Source organism: Phalacrocorax aristotelis, chromosome 3 (assembly GCF_949628215.1).
Source record: "Phalacrocorax aristotelis chromosome 3, bGulAri2.1, whole genome shotgun sequence".
Classification (NCBI taxonomy): domain Eukaryota; kingdom Metazoa; phylum Chordata; class Aves; order Suliformes; family Phalacrocoracidae; genus Phalacrocorax; species Phalacrocorax aristotelis.
In genome coordinates this window covers 23,539,350-23,552,327 of record NC_134278.1, presented here as the reverse complement: position 1 = coordinate 23,552,327, position 12,978 = coordinate 23,539,350, and the positions used below count along the sequence as shown (strand labels likewise).

Here is a 12,978-nt window from a genome sequence, read left to right as displayed (position 1 = left end):
AGAACAACTCCCTGGCAAGTAGCTCTGCAGAAAAGAATCTGGCTATTAAAAAGAGATAAACTTGGAATATAGTATAACACTGTAAGGATTTTTTTTAAAGATACAAATGGAAGGGAATTTGTAAGCAGGCAAATAATGTAGGAGGTGTAGAGTTACCATTTCTCTGCTCAGGACTGAAAAAACTTTAATTTAAATAATGTCTCCAGTTTGTGCACTGCCATTCAAAACAGACTTAAACCAACTAGAAAAAGTTCAAAGAACAGTAAAAAATTTTGTTTATTTAGAGATAGGGAATACATGATCTATGGGGAAAGGTTCCATGAACTGGATTTTGTCAACTTAAGGGGAAAGCTAGGGGTCTGATAAAGGCTTTAAACACATAGAAAAGCTGTTGCCAAGAGGAAAAGAATAATCTCTTCTTCATGTCCTTGGTGGACAGGGCAAGAAGCAAACAGGCTTAAATTGCAGGAAGAAAGATTCGGGAATATTAGAAAAACTTTTAAATTGTAAGCATAATATTATAAAATAGATCCTGTCCAAACAACCAGGATATTTTCATGAGTATAAGTCTTTAAGGATGGATTAGACAAGCCTCTGTCAATAAGATAGGGATAGCTGATTCTGTGTGTGGGCAATCAGTTGAATTAGATGACATCTGAGAGTCTGTCCTAGTAAGTGATTCCACGATCTTACTGAATTGTTTCTTGTTCCAGGCAAGAATTACTTTTTATGTACAACATAGTATAGAAAACAAATTTTCCTGCCTTCTTATGTTAATTATGTCTTTTTGAAATCACTAAAAATTCCAATAGTTTTATGAAACCAGATTTAGGGGTTGGATTTTTTTTCTTTACTGAGAAAATAACTGCATGAACATTTAGGCATGAAACAGATGTGTGTAGGTGTCAGACAGATCCTGACGACGTAACAAGTATTAGAATGGATCCTTAATTGCATACCAAAGCTCAGTGTCATAAATAGAATCAATTTAGCAACACAGCAGTATTTTACAGCATTTTGAGGAAAAGGAGGTAGAAATATACTAAAGGGGTAGGTGCCTGTGTTTTCATTATGTGACACCCTTTGTTTAGGCAAATCATTACCAGACATCAGAAATAGTTGCAGCAAAATTGTTGCTCAGCATGAGTGAGGGTGTTATAAAATAAGCTGATGGGCCTTCAAAAACCCTTTCATAGATAATCTATAGAACTCAGGCATTACTAAGAGGAACCAATTCCCTAGCTATCTAACATTTAGGCAAAAATGTATATGCTTACATGAGGTAGGTTAAAGTTTTACTTTCTTTTGCTGGGGGTCTTGAATTCACAGTACGTCTTGTTCAACATATTTTACAGAGTTAGCGTGGCAATTAACAGTCTTCAGCTATATCTACACTGCTAAACTACAGAAAACCTAAACACAGGTTTGAATACTAACATGCAGTCATTCCTACTCTGTGTTTGCTAGCGCATTTATTCTAACACCTGACTAATAATAATCTCTCAGGTAACACCTGGGTACAACCTGGGAAAAACACATAAGTAAGGGCATACTAGTTGAGATGGGGAGATTTTAGCTGTAAAGTACGAGCTATATTTTGCTACTTGCCTCTATGTGAAGAAATAGGCCCCAGTCATATCTTATTTATGAACAAAAGACATATTTTTGGAGTCTGAAACTCCAGGAATATTCTTAATAGACTGCAGTTATGGTGCAGGGATGCCTATCTACTGTATAGGTGGCTAGCCTGAGGTGTAGCTTGTAGGACTGGGGGTGAAGAGCTGAGACAGGTAAAAACAGACTAAAGGCTGAAGACTTTCCCTTCTGAGCTGATGTGGGCAGTGAAAGGAGGAGATACTTAGCAAGCTAAGTAAAGGTCACCCACTTCACAGGACATGCAATGTCATCAGTGAGGATGTGGAGTTAGCTTTTAACAGGAGACCCTGGAAGAAATGGTAAGCTCACCAGGTAATATGGCAGAAATTAACCAAAAGACATCCAGCAGAGTTTGGCTGGAACATTACACTGACTGTGTTTTAAGGAGATTATATTGAATGGAAATTCATGAGGAAGTAATAGACTTACCAGGTTCTGGCATAGTCCAGGCTTTACACTTGAAATGTTCACTGGGATCTGAAGGTTGACCTATTCCAACCAGATTTGCAGCAGCTACTTTGAATTCGTAGAAGGCATCTTCTGTCAAATCCTCTACCTTTTTTGAGAAAACAATTCAATATATCAAAAGCCATGATTTATATTCTTTTGATAAATTTAATACTTAAAAATAAGCATCCTGACATTGGTTAATTAATTATCAGGCCTTACTGCTGTGCTGGAGCACTGGAAGAATCTAATTTGAAGATTTTACTCTTAAACTAAACACATTACAGAGATCGACATCATACTTCCGTGCTTCAGACACATCATCCTAGGAATAACAACTAAGCACTCAATATATTGGCATGAGAGGCTGTAAAAGGTTAGAGCAAAGGTCCAGGGAGCCCACTCAGCGAATGACCACTAGCAGATACTTACAGGTGAGTGGTTTAACATGAAATACCTTCTTGCATTGCTTATGAATGGTTATTCATAAGCCATTCACTTAAGCAAGAGTTCAAGTGGTGTTTTGGTCTAAAGAGGTCAGAGTGAACTGACCAGGGGAGAAAGGAAAACAACAGGAAACTAAAGGGAGAGCCAATCCAATTAGTTCAGCAGTGTGCTGATATAACTTTGGGGAAGACTCTCTCAGTAATTTTTTCTGGCTAGTGTGCATCGCATCTTTCTTTTAATATTACCTACCATTACAAAGTGAGGAAGTAAGCACTGGAAACAGGATGACCAGAATCTGTGCTATACCTCTGCAAGCGTCCTGGTGAATGGGCCCTTACTTATCTAATGAGTCCATCCCTACATCACCATCTCAGATTTTCAGTTCAAAGTAGAAAAGCTATAAGGCATGACTTCTTGACCCCCTGAGTGCATCATAGTAGCAGCCCTCTTCCATCCTTCCTCTTCCAGACAACCTAAATATAATAAACAAGTCTTCTACACTTCAGCCCTCTGCATAATATTCCCAAAATTATATTTAATTATATGTCTCAAGAGAAAGAGGCAGTAGAGAGTAGTATTCCTAGTGGAGAGATTGAACAGTTTTCGATTTTCATTAATAAATGAACTAAAACTATTTTATCTGCGATAATGTGACATAAAAAAGGATTTTGGGGTGATTTTTTAATTGTAACAAACGTATGATGGGATTATAATAAATATATGATGGTGTAGTATACTGGGTTTGTGTGGCAAGGTTTTGGTAGTGGGCGGGCTGCAGAGGTGGCTTCTGTGACAAGCCGCTAGAACCTTCCCCTATGTCCAATAGATCCAGTGCCAGCCAGCTCCAAGATGGACCCGACGCTGGCCAAGGTCAAGCCCATCAGCGATGGTAACAGTGCCTCTGGGATAACATATTTAAGACCGGGGAAAAAAATTCTGTGCAGAAGTAGCCAGAGATAGGAGTGAGACTATGTGAGAGAAACAATCTGCAGACATCAAGGATAGTGAAGAAGGAGGGGGAGGAGGTGCTCCAGGTGCTGGAGCAGAGATTCCCCTGCAGCCTGTGCTGAAGACCATGGTGAGGCAGGCTGTGCCCCTGCAGCCCATGGAGGTCCATGGTGCAGCAGATATCCACCTGTAGCCTGTGGAGGCCCCTATGCTGAAAGCAGGTAGATGCACCTGAAGGAGGTTGTGACCCCATGGGAAGCCTGGGCTGGAGCAGGTTCCTGGCTGGACCTGTGAACCCATAGGGGACCAAGGCTGGAGCAGTCAGTTCCTGAAGGGCTTGTGACCCCATGGAAAGGGCCCACACTGGAGCAGTTGGTGGAGGACTGTGTCCTGTGGGAGGGACCCCACGCTGGAGCAAGGGAAGAGTGTGAGGAGGGCAGAGTGGCAGAGATGTAATAAACTGACCACAGCCCCCCATTCCCTGTCCCCCTGCAACCCTCACAGGGAGTAAGTAGAGATAACTGGAAGTGAAGTTGAGCCCAGGAAGAAGGGATGGGTGGGGGGAAGGTGTTTTTAAGATTTGGTCTTATTTCTCATTATCCTACTCTGATTTGATTGGTACTAATCTAAACTGATTTCCTCAAGTAGAGTCTGTTTTGCCCATGACGGTAATTAGCGAGTGATCTCTCCCTACCCTTATCCCAACCCATGAGGTTTTCATTATAGTTTCATTTTTTGTATGTATATGAAATGTATATTTAAATATAGTTTTCTCTTAGATATATATATATGTCCTGTTGAGGAAGGGGAGTGATAGACCGGCTTTGGTGGGCACCTGGAGTCCAGCCAGAGTCAACCCACCACAGGTAACATCAAATACAAGACCAAAGCAAACAACATAAGCTAGGAAAAGTCAGGCGCTAATACAATTTAGGTAGAATTTCCTGAAGGTAGAGAGCTATATAGTGATTCACAAGAGAGAATAACAGCTCAGCCTGTAAAACTGGTTTTGAAATCCCAGGTTTATTTCTGGGAATATTTCTGGGGTTCCCATAGAACTGTTTAATCAGAGAGGGTTAAACCTTTAGTGATTTCCTGGTGCTGTACTGTATATCTCAGGGCCTTCTGTGCTTGCAGTATGTCATAAAATATTCTGTGCTACTAAAGGCTGTCTTGCTTTTATTTCCCATCAGTATTTCAGATTCTAGTCATTCAAACTAATATATGAAGATTCACCTTAAGGCACAAATACAGTTACTGGCAGGACTGAGACTTAAATATCCAATTAATTAAACTCTGAACGGTTTCCCATAATTTACATTACTCATTTGTTTACAAATGCATTAAAAAATGAAAATATCTGGAAAGCATTGCTTTGTATTTCCTTGCCCTTGCCCTTTCATACCTACCCAACCCCCCCTTTTTTATTTCTTCATATCCATGCTCCATCTGCCATGTCAGAGGTGCCAGTTATAAACTCATTCGCAAGCATGCGTACACTAAGTATTGCCTGCTGCCTTCTGTGCATGGAACATTCTTCCTGAGCATATCTGCAGCATTATTTTCTACTTTAGTGTCTAATATCTGCTGAAGACTTACGTGCTCTCTGAGGTTTATAAGAAATTTGCTGATTTGCACAAAAAAATTTAAGAAGTATTTGGGAATAAAATCTGATTGTTTAAGTTAATCTAATAAGTGTCAGATTGATTAATTACTTGCTACATCCTATCATCCTAACGTTTCTTCATGGAAGTTAACATCAAAATTTTCCCCTTCTAAAAAACATTGAATACATTGTAAGCGCAACCAGAAGTAATTTATTTTAAAACTAAAATCGTCGCTCTGGTACTCTGGAAAGGAGGCTATGAGGCATAGTGCTAGGTTTATTAATATAATTTGCTTTCCAGCTGAAGGCAGGTTTTGAGAGTAAGAACAGGGACAGTTACATTTGTTCTCAGCCCATCTCCATTTCACCTACGAGTCTCTAGTTCTACAGACAGCATGGCCATCTGTCCTGCTAAATGCTTCCATCCTTTCTCTGCACGTTATTACAGTGGTGATACATATAGTGTTCATTAATGAATACAGTTTATGAAGCATTTTATAGCTCATTTTGTTCTTTGTGAAAAATGTGCTTCACAAGTCTTTCCTCAAAAGTTTCCTCATCTGAATGGCCTTATTGGACTTAGAATTTCATAGCAGGGGATGGCACTGATTCTCTACCTCAGTTTTTAGGCTTGTTGCACTCCAAAATACACAATGGAAGGGCCTGGTTTTGTTGTAGTATGTAATGAACTTCTCTGCCAGAAAGTAGAACTCTGCCAAAAGCAAAGAAATAGTACAAATTGACTCCAGAAAGATAATAATTAAAAAGTACCAACCGTATAAATCGTCCGGGTAATAAGGGAAGAATTGACTTCATGCCAGTTTTGATGGTTAGCTTCCCGCTTATCCATATAATAACCAAGGATTGGTGAACCTCCACTGTATTTTGGTGCTTTCCATCCAAGGGTCATTGAATGACCATCACAGTTCAGAAGTGTGATACCATGAGGATATGATGGACAAGCTAGAAGGAAATAAGCATCCCGAGAGTTAGGACAGAGTCTGAAACACTGCAGAGTATAAGTTGTTTAGTGATTTTTGTACTGCTTTTATTTTCTGCAGTGTACTGCTATCACTTGAGTATCAGTACAAAAGTTGTAAAGCTGCTAATCAACACTAATTTTATCTCCAAACATAAACATGGAAGCTTTTGAAACATCTGCCCAATGTGCTGCCCTCTCAGGAGATAGGAAGAAGGAATCTTTGGTATGGAAATGGTAGTGCCAGCAAAAGTGTCTCCAGACCAAATATTATGCTAGAAGGTTGAAATGGATCAGAAAATCTTTTCTTGATAAGAACCAAATAAGCTGCTCAAGTACTTTTGGAGTACAGTAAGAATCACCTAAGAAGAAAAAAAAAAGGCTATAAACTTGAATGAAATGAAGTCATATGTCTCTCTGATCTATGGCCTTCATGGTTTTCCCCTCCTATCCTCATATCATGTGCCTACTTCAGACTGAGAGTGCTTTCTGCCCTATAAGGAATAAAAAATATTTAGGCTTTCACTAGCTTAACCTATGTTGAGGCAGGAAAAACATTTACTTCATGAGTTTACCTTCATGAGTTTACTCATATCTGCAGCAGAAGCAGGAATGTCACCCAGGCATCTCCCTAGAGATTAAGAAAACTGTTTTCCTGAGCTTTTTACACCCCTACTACTAGCAAACACCTTTTCTAGCAAGCAGTTTTGCATTTGCCGTCCGTGCATGAAAGTTTGCCCAAAGATACCCTGTTCTTGACCCTGCTGTGCTTCAGTCAGTACAGGCTAAGCTCCTGCCCCTAAAGCTCATCTGATATTTTCAGCTGAATTACCAGTATAACTTGAGAGTATGTGACTTACCTCATTCAGAAGAGAATATGTTAGCAGAGGCCCTTAATACATTCCCTGATCTTGTAGCTGTAGCTGATCAGCACGAAAACAGATAGGCCTTTGTTCTTTTTTTACAAATGTGCTGTTACACTCAGAGGCCAAAAACACGGCCTTTGAAATTATTACTGCTTCTTGAAAAATAAGAAAAACCCTAACAAACTTCTATAAATGCCCTTCAAATAATACTGCAGAAAGAATCTGTCCATGCTAATGCAAGTCACCTATAAGTAGTCTTGTTTAATACTTAAGTGTACTGACATGGATAAAAACCATCCGCATCCCATAATTGTGTGTAAGATCCATGTGCTCTGTGTTTGGTGACATACCCCATGCAACACTCATCTTCCAAACACACAGTGCAAAATAAAAGGTGCAAGTGCATTTATGACATAGGGGTGATAGATGTGAAAGTGTTTGCACACCACCTACCCATATGAGACACACTTTGTCCTAAAAAGAAAATCAAATAGAGTAAGTTTGTAAGTAACGTCTCATCCAGATTTATCTTCTAATAGCCAATCTGAAATATGAATCTTCTAGAGGATTATTTCTGACAAGTATGCCTGTTGGTATCCTTCGGCAAGAGGTGGAGGCCATTCAGGTAGGAGAAAGGTGTTCTGTTTTAAATCTTTCAGTACGAAACTGAAACTGTGCAGAAATGAAAATTGGACCATAGTAGCCGATATCTGTGTACTTTTTGTTCTAAATAATTATCCAGCCTTCCACTCAGCATGTACCATTCCTACTGAAGGTTGCGCAATGGGTTGCTCTTACACTGAAATTTTGCTTGCAGGGTACCAGAGAAGGTAGATTGTGCTCCAACCTGGAGCAGCCAAAGGAAATTTTCTGTTTGGTCCAGTCACACAGTAATGAAGTTTCCTGAAACTCTTCTAAACTGAACAGATTCTGCGCTAAACTGATTTGCACCACTCCAAATCACCCAGAAGCTACTTGTCAAACTTAATCAAGATTTACGGTTTCTTTGTTACAGCTGAGGAACAGAACACAGCCTGGCCGTTACAGTGAATCTGACCCAACATTTCTATGAGATATTATGAAAAGCTCTTTTTTTAACAATGCCTTTTCTCTTTAGAACAGCCACATGCTAGAACATAAACTTCACTAATGTGATGTGCTCAATAGCTGCAAAATGTACCGTTATAGCAAATGAGACCAAAGGAGTTGATTGCTGAAAATATGTCAGTCATTCAAGAAACAAGAAGCTGAGCTGCACAGAAACATACTTACTAAGGGCTGCCTGTACTGTTATAGCTTCTGACTCCTGTGAGTTTTCACTGAATCCTACAGCATTCACAGCTTTCACACGGAAGACATACTGCTCTCCAGTTTCCAAACCATGGACAACAAACCTGGGTTAAATAAAAATAGCATCACATATTAGTACGTATCTTACAGGAACCATTCTGTGCTGTAACATGAAGTCTTGGCAACAATAAGAAAGCTCAACTTCATGGATGCTTCATGAAAATGTCCAAGAGGGAAACTGTAATACAATGACGTGAAGTAGTACAATATAATTGGATGGGACACTGGAACAAAAGTCACATTACTCATTAAATTGCTAGTGCTGATCTACCAGATAAAGTTAGATAAACTGTAATATATTTCCTCTGAACTTTAGATTGCTAAATTCTAATCTATTCTGGGAAGGGACTATATTTTTCACTGTATTTTCATAGTCACTATCAAAAATAGCTTTCACTTTGGTCTCAGGTTCTACGTAATTATTGTAGCAGATAGAATAGTCAGAACTATTCTATTGTAGGATACATTCACATATGAACAATTGAAATATTTTTCTTATTTTTGTGCTGTCCAAATGCCTTTGACCAAGAATTAGTCTCTACTTTTTCTATTATCACATTCCTTGACTACTTGATCAAAGGATTAAGCAGAATACAAAGTCACTCAAAATTAATTAATAACTGACAAAATACACTCAACAACATGATGTGTATAAATTACACATCTAAACTTGGCATTTGGCAAGTCATTCCAATAAAAGAAGTAAAATAATAATAATAAAATAAAATAATAAAATGACTGTCACAAAGGAAATTACTTGAAGAATCACATAATGAAGTGTGATATTTTCAGGAGAGAGTGAGAAAGCAGCAGAAATAGACAGGGCTAGCGTCATGACAAGGGAACTAGGAACAGAGGCTGCTGTCCTTTATCCATAGATGTAGCAGATCAGGGAGCCCTGATGTTTCTGGGGTGGGATACTTGGATTTCCTGCACAACAGTGTCAGCAGCCGAAGCACTTTTCCCACCATGTTTATAGCAGACATGGCCTGCCCCTTTGCTCTGCTGCCCACAGACTATGGGGTCCAAGAGTAAACACCCTGGAATGCTTTTGAGTTCCCTCTCCTTATACTTTTCCTCAAGTACTTCAGGTCTGTTTACCCCATAACATAATTCAGACTTTAAGAGAGGCATTTATTTTGTGCTTACTTATGTCCAAGACATACATAATCATGTCTCTAGAACCTTCTTTTATAACTCAAAGTCACGGATTAGACATAATATGCTTCTCCTTGGAGGAAAAAAAAAGGGGGCAGGAAGGGGCAGGAGAAAGTCTGCCCTGCAATCTGAAAAGGTTAGCTCCAAGTCTGCAGACTTTTTTTTTTCACATTCATTCAACATTCACCTTTCATGATAACACCATTGCTTAGCACATAAATTGGCTTGAAACTTTCCTACAGTTTTCAAACCTCCCCAAAATACAAAATTATTTTCAATACCTGTTATATTTAATAGGTTTATGGTTACTAGGTTCCCAGCGATTTGATCCCACCACAGAATAGTCAATGTAGTAGCCATATAAATCTTCTTCATGTTTTGATTTATCCCATTGAACTACCACAGATGTTTTTGTATTCCTTGTGGCCACTACCTGACCAGGTGTAGATGGGACAACTAAGAAAAAGAGAGAAAACATATGCTGTTATGAAATACATAAAAATAAAAGTGAGCTGAGGTATATTCAACACTATATTTTTATAATATTTAATCACTACAGCTACGGCTTCTCCTACCATGTTAATATTGCTATATGAGATATATTTTAGTATATTTGTTTCACTGTAAATCTGGATACTTCTATATATGTGTGTATAAATATATTCATTTTTCTGTTTGTTTACTTAGAGTGAACTTACTCTAAGCTATGAGGTTCCCTACCTGTCTGATTTTGCATAGGTTTTCTGAGAAGTGAGTTATAGGAGAACATGTTTTCAAATATCAGTGTGGATAAAGGTATACAGATACAAAAAGGTCCTCGCCCAAATAAGAGGTTATGTATAGCTTAAGTTCCTGTTGCACTACTGCACCAGTAAGAAATGCACATAAACTGTAAAGGCATGATATCATGAGTATTAAGAAATACTGCCTTCCAGTCAACTAATGACAACTCCAATTCAGAAAAGGCCACCTTTCAGGACAAATTTAAGCATATGGTTGAATGCTAAGTGTTTAACTAAAATTAGCTAGATGGATTTCACAGAAGCACAGGAAGACTGGTTGGAAGGGATCTCTGGGTATCATCTAGTCCAACCTACCACTGAGAGTGGGATTATCACCAATACTAAACTGGATTGTTAGTCACAGGTCTGTCCAAGGCTTGAAAACTTCTGACAATGGAGATTTCACGGCTTGCCTGCACAACCTCTTCCAGCACTGCATACTCACCTTTTGCACTAAGACAGTATGTCCAACCTGAATTTATTAAGCTACAATTTGTGGCTGTGGCCTCTTCTTTGTCATCTGGCATGGCTGAGAGCAGTTTGGCTTTGTAAGTCACCAACCTAAACAACCCCTGCTACCTCCACCTGTCTTCACAGGTCACAACGTGAAGGCCCCTGGCCATCTTGGTTGCCACCCAGTGGAACTCTCCAGTTCCTCTACAACCATTCCTCTAGACTACGGGAGCCAGAACTGAACCCAATATTCCAGGACCAACCTCAGCATCACCAAGCAGAATTGGATAAAGCTTCCTTCAATCTGTTGACTACTGTTCGCCCAATGTAGTATAGTACCTAGTTCACTTTACATGCAATTAAAGTTCACTGTTGTGAACAACTGCATTTGTTATCAATCACAAGTGTGTTCCCAATCACAATTATATGGATCTAAACTCCCTGAATGTGCATAAATAGAATCAGAAACATCAAGATCTAAATGAAAAAAAGATCTTAATAAGGGCCAACACACAGTGTGTACACTATAAAATATATATCTGATCTTTCATAATGTAAGGAACTAAGGCAGTGTCTCAGCCTTTCATGACAGGTTAAGAGAGGCATCCAGCACTTGCCTATTGAAGGCATTTTAGTTTTCTCAGTTTGATATGTTGCGGAGAATTACAAGCACCATGAAACAAAAGAAAGGCAGAATTTTTTTTATTTAGTCTTTCAATCTCAAAATAAAAATACTTACACACTATTGTACTTTGTGCAGTAACTCTGTAAGATCAAATGGGTTCAGTCTGAGATAAAGATATCTACATTTAGGAGTTTATGGGTAAGTGTCTACAAGCAATTGTTCTTAAGCTGCCTTATAGCCAAAGAGCTAGGGTTTAATTTAGTTACCCAAACAAAATCATTTAGGGACATTTTAGAACATCTAAGACTTCTTCATGGAGCTGCTAGGAATGACTCAGGAGATACTGAATGCCTATATCCCTCTGAAATGGCAAACTGAAAGCATTTGAAAAGGTACTAGATGTCTGGCTAATTACACTGAGCCTCTGATCAGCAGTTGGTAGAGCCATGAAAATGATTCATGTCACCCCAATGTAGACTCTCTGTAGCTCAGTGCCATGGGGAAACTTATGGCAACATCAGCCAACTTATCCTCCAGGCTCCAACCGCCACAGTGGGAGCAGAGACCTCTACAGCTCCTGTAGATGCCTACATGGAAACACCTAAATTTAGTTGTTAATCTCGGACTCAGTATTCTTTTACTACTCAATTCAATTGCATAACATTAAGTGTCATTTTGGAGTTTCTGCTCAAGAGAGAAAGTTACCCATAATTCCTGTGTAATGACTGCCATCCCCATGAAGTTGTCTCAGCTACCCTCAGCAATGTCAAATGGCAACTCAAAGGAGCCATGTGTGTCTGACGTATTTTAGCTCAGGTAGTAAACTCCATCTCTGAAAATACTCCTGCACTTTGTCTTTAAAACAGCATCTTTTGCTTTCTGCTTTCAGCTATAGCTATGATTTATTCAGAACATCTTGTGTTAAACCCTAAGGGATAGCCTATTTTCTGTACTAAGTGAAATAAATACAGTATTTTTCTTCCCTACCTGGGGGAATGTTGAATGTTTTAAATAATTTATATGCATTAATGAGACATCAAATCAAGAATACATAAAAGCAAAAGATATTTTTATTTCATCACATATAGTTACAGATCAAGCTAAAGGTGAAGGATTTTATTTTTTTAAATTATGGTAAACATTAAGAAGGCTATATCTATCAACATTTAGTGAACTATGGTATATCAGATACTGTAAGTATTTCTTATATTTCTAGCAAGTGTATTAGTAAGATATGTGCTTTTGAGGTGACAGCAGTCAATACATGGGGCTGTTATATGTGACCTCCGCAAAACTACAAAAGCAAAAAAAATATTTGAGCCACAAGATGATTAACCACTCCCTAAATTTGCAATTGTGTTTTTGAATGTGCTCCCAGGATAAACATTTCATTTTCAGTTGGAAAGTTACCACTGAATATGTAGGTGTATCTTCCCCTGTCCCTGAAATCTACTCATCTGCATGCCACAGGAATTCTGCACAGGCAGTAATCTGCAACTTGGAATACTAAGAAAAACACAAAAGGCTACCTTATCCAGCTGAAACTGTAGGGAATTAGGTAGCATATAATTACCTGAGGCAGACAATATAATTATCTAAGTTAGCGATTAACCTGTATTATCCTATTTTTTGACAAGTAACATTAATAGAGCACTGTGAAG

The 12,978-nt window shown here is 38.7% G+C and overlaps 1 protein-coding gene across 2 annotated transcripts in view; it reads right to left on the bottom strand.

Annotated features, from left to right (window-relative positions):
* The window catches only part of MYOM2 (myomesin 2), an 82,252-nt gene that overhangs the window by 31,549 nt on the left and 37,725 nt on the right, over positions 1–12,978 (bottom strand). The window contains exons 17-20 of one of the 2 annotated variants that reach the window (XM_075086933.1): positions 9,739–9,913; positions 8,222–8,343; positions 5,876–6,067; positions 2,086–2,208 (exon numbers count right to left, since the gene is read on the bottom strand). In XM_075086933.1, the coding sequence (XP_074943034.1) occupies positions 2,086–2,208; positions 5,876–6,067; positions 8,222–8,343; positions 9,739–9,913 (612 nt within the window). Of the gene's footprint in view, positions 1–2,085; positions 2,213–5,875; positions 6,068–8,221; positions 8,344–9,738; positions 9,914–12,978 lie in introns of both variants that reach the window. The other variant, XM_075086934.1, reaches the window with a different exon arrangement.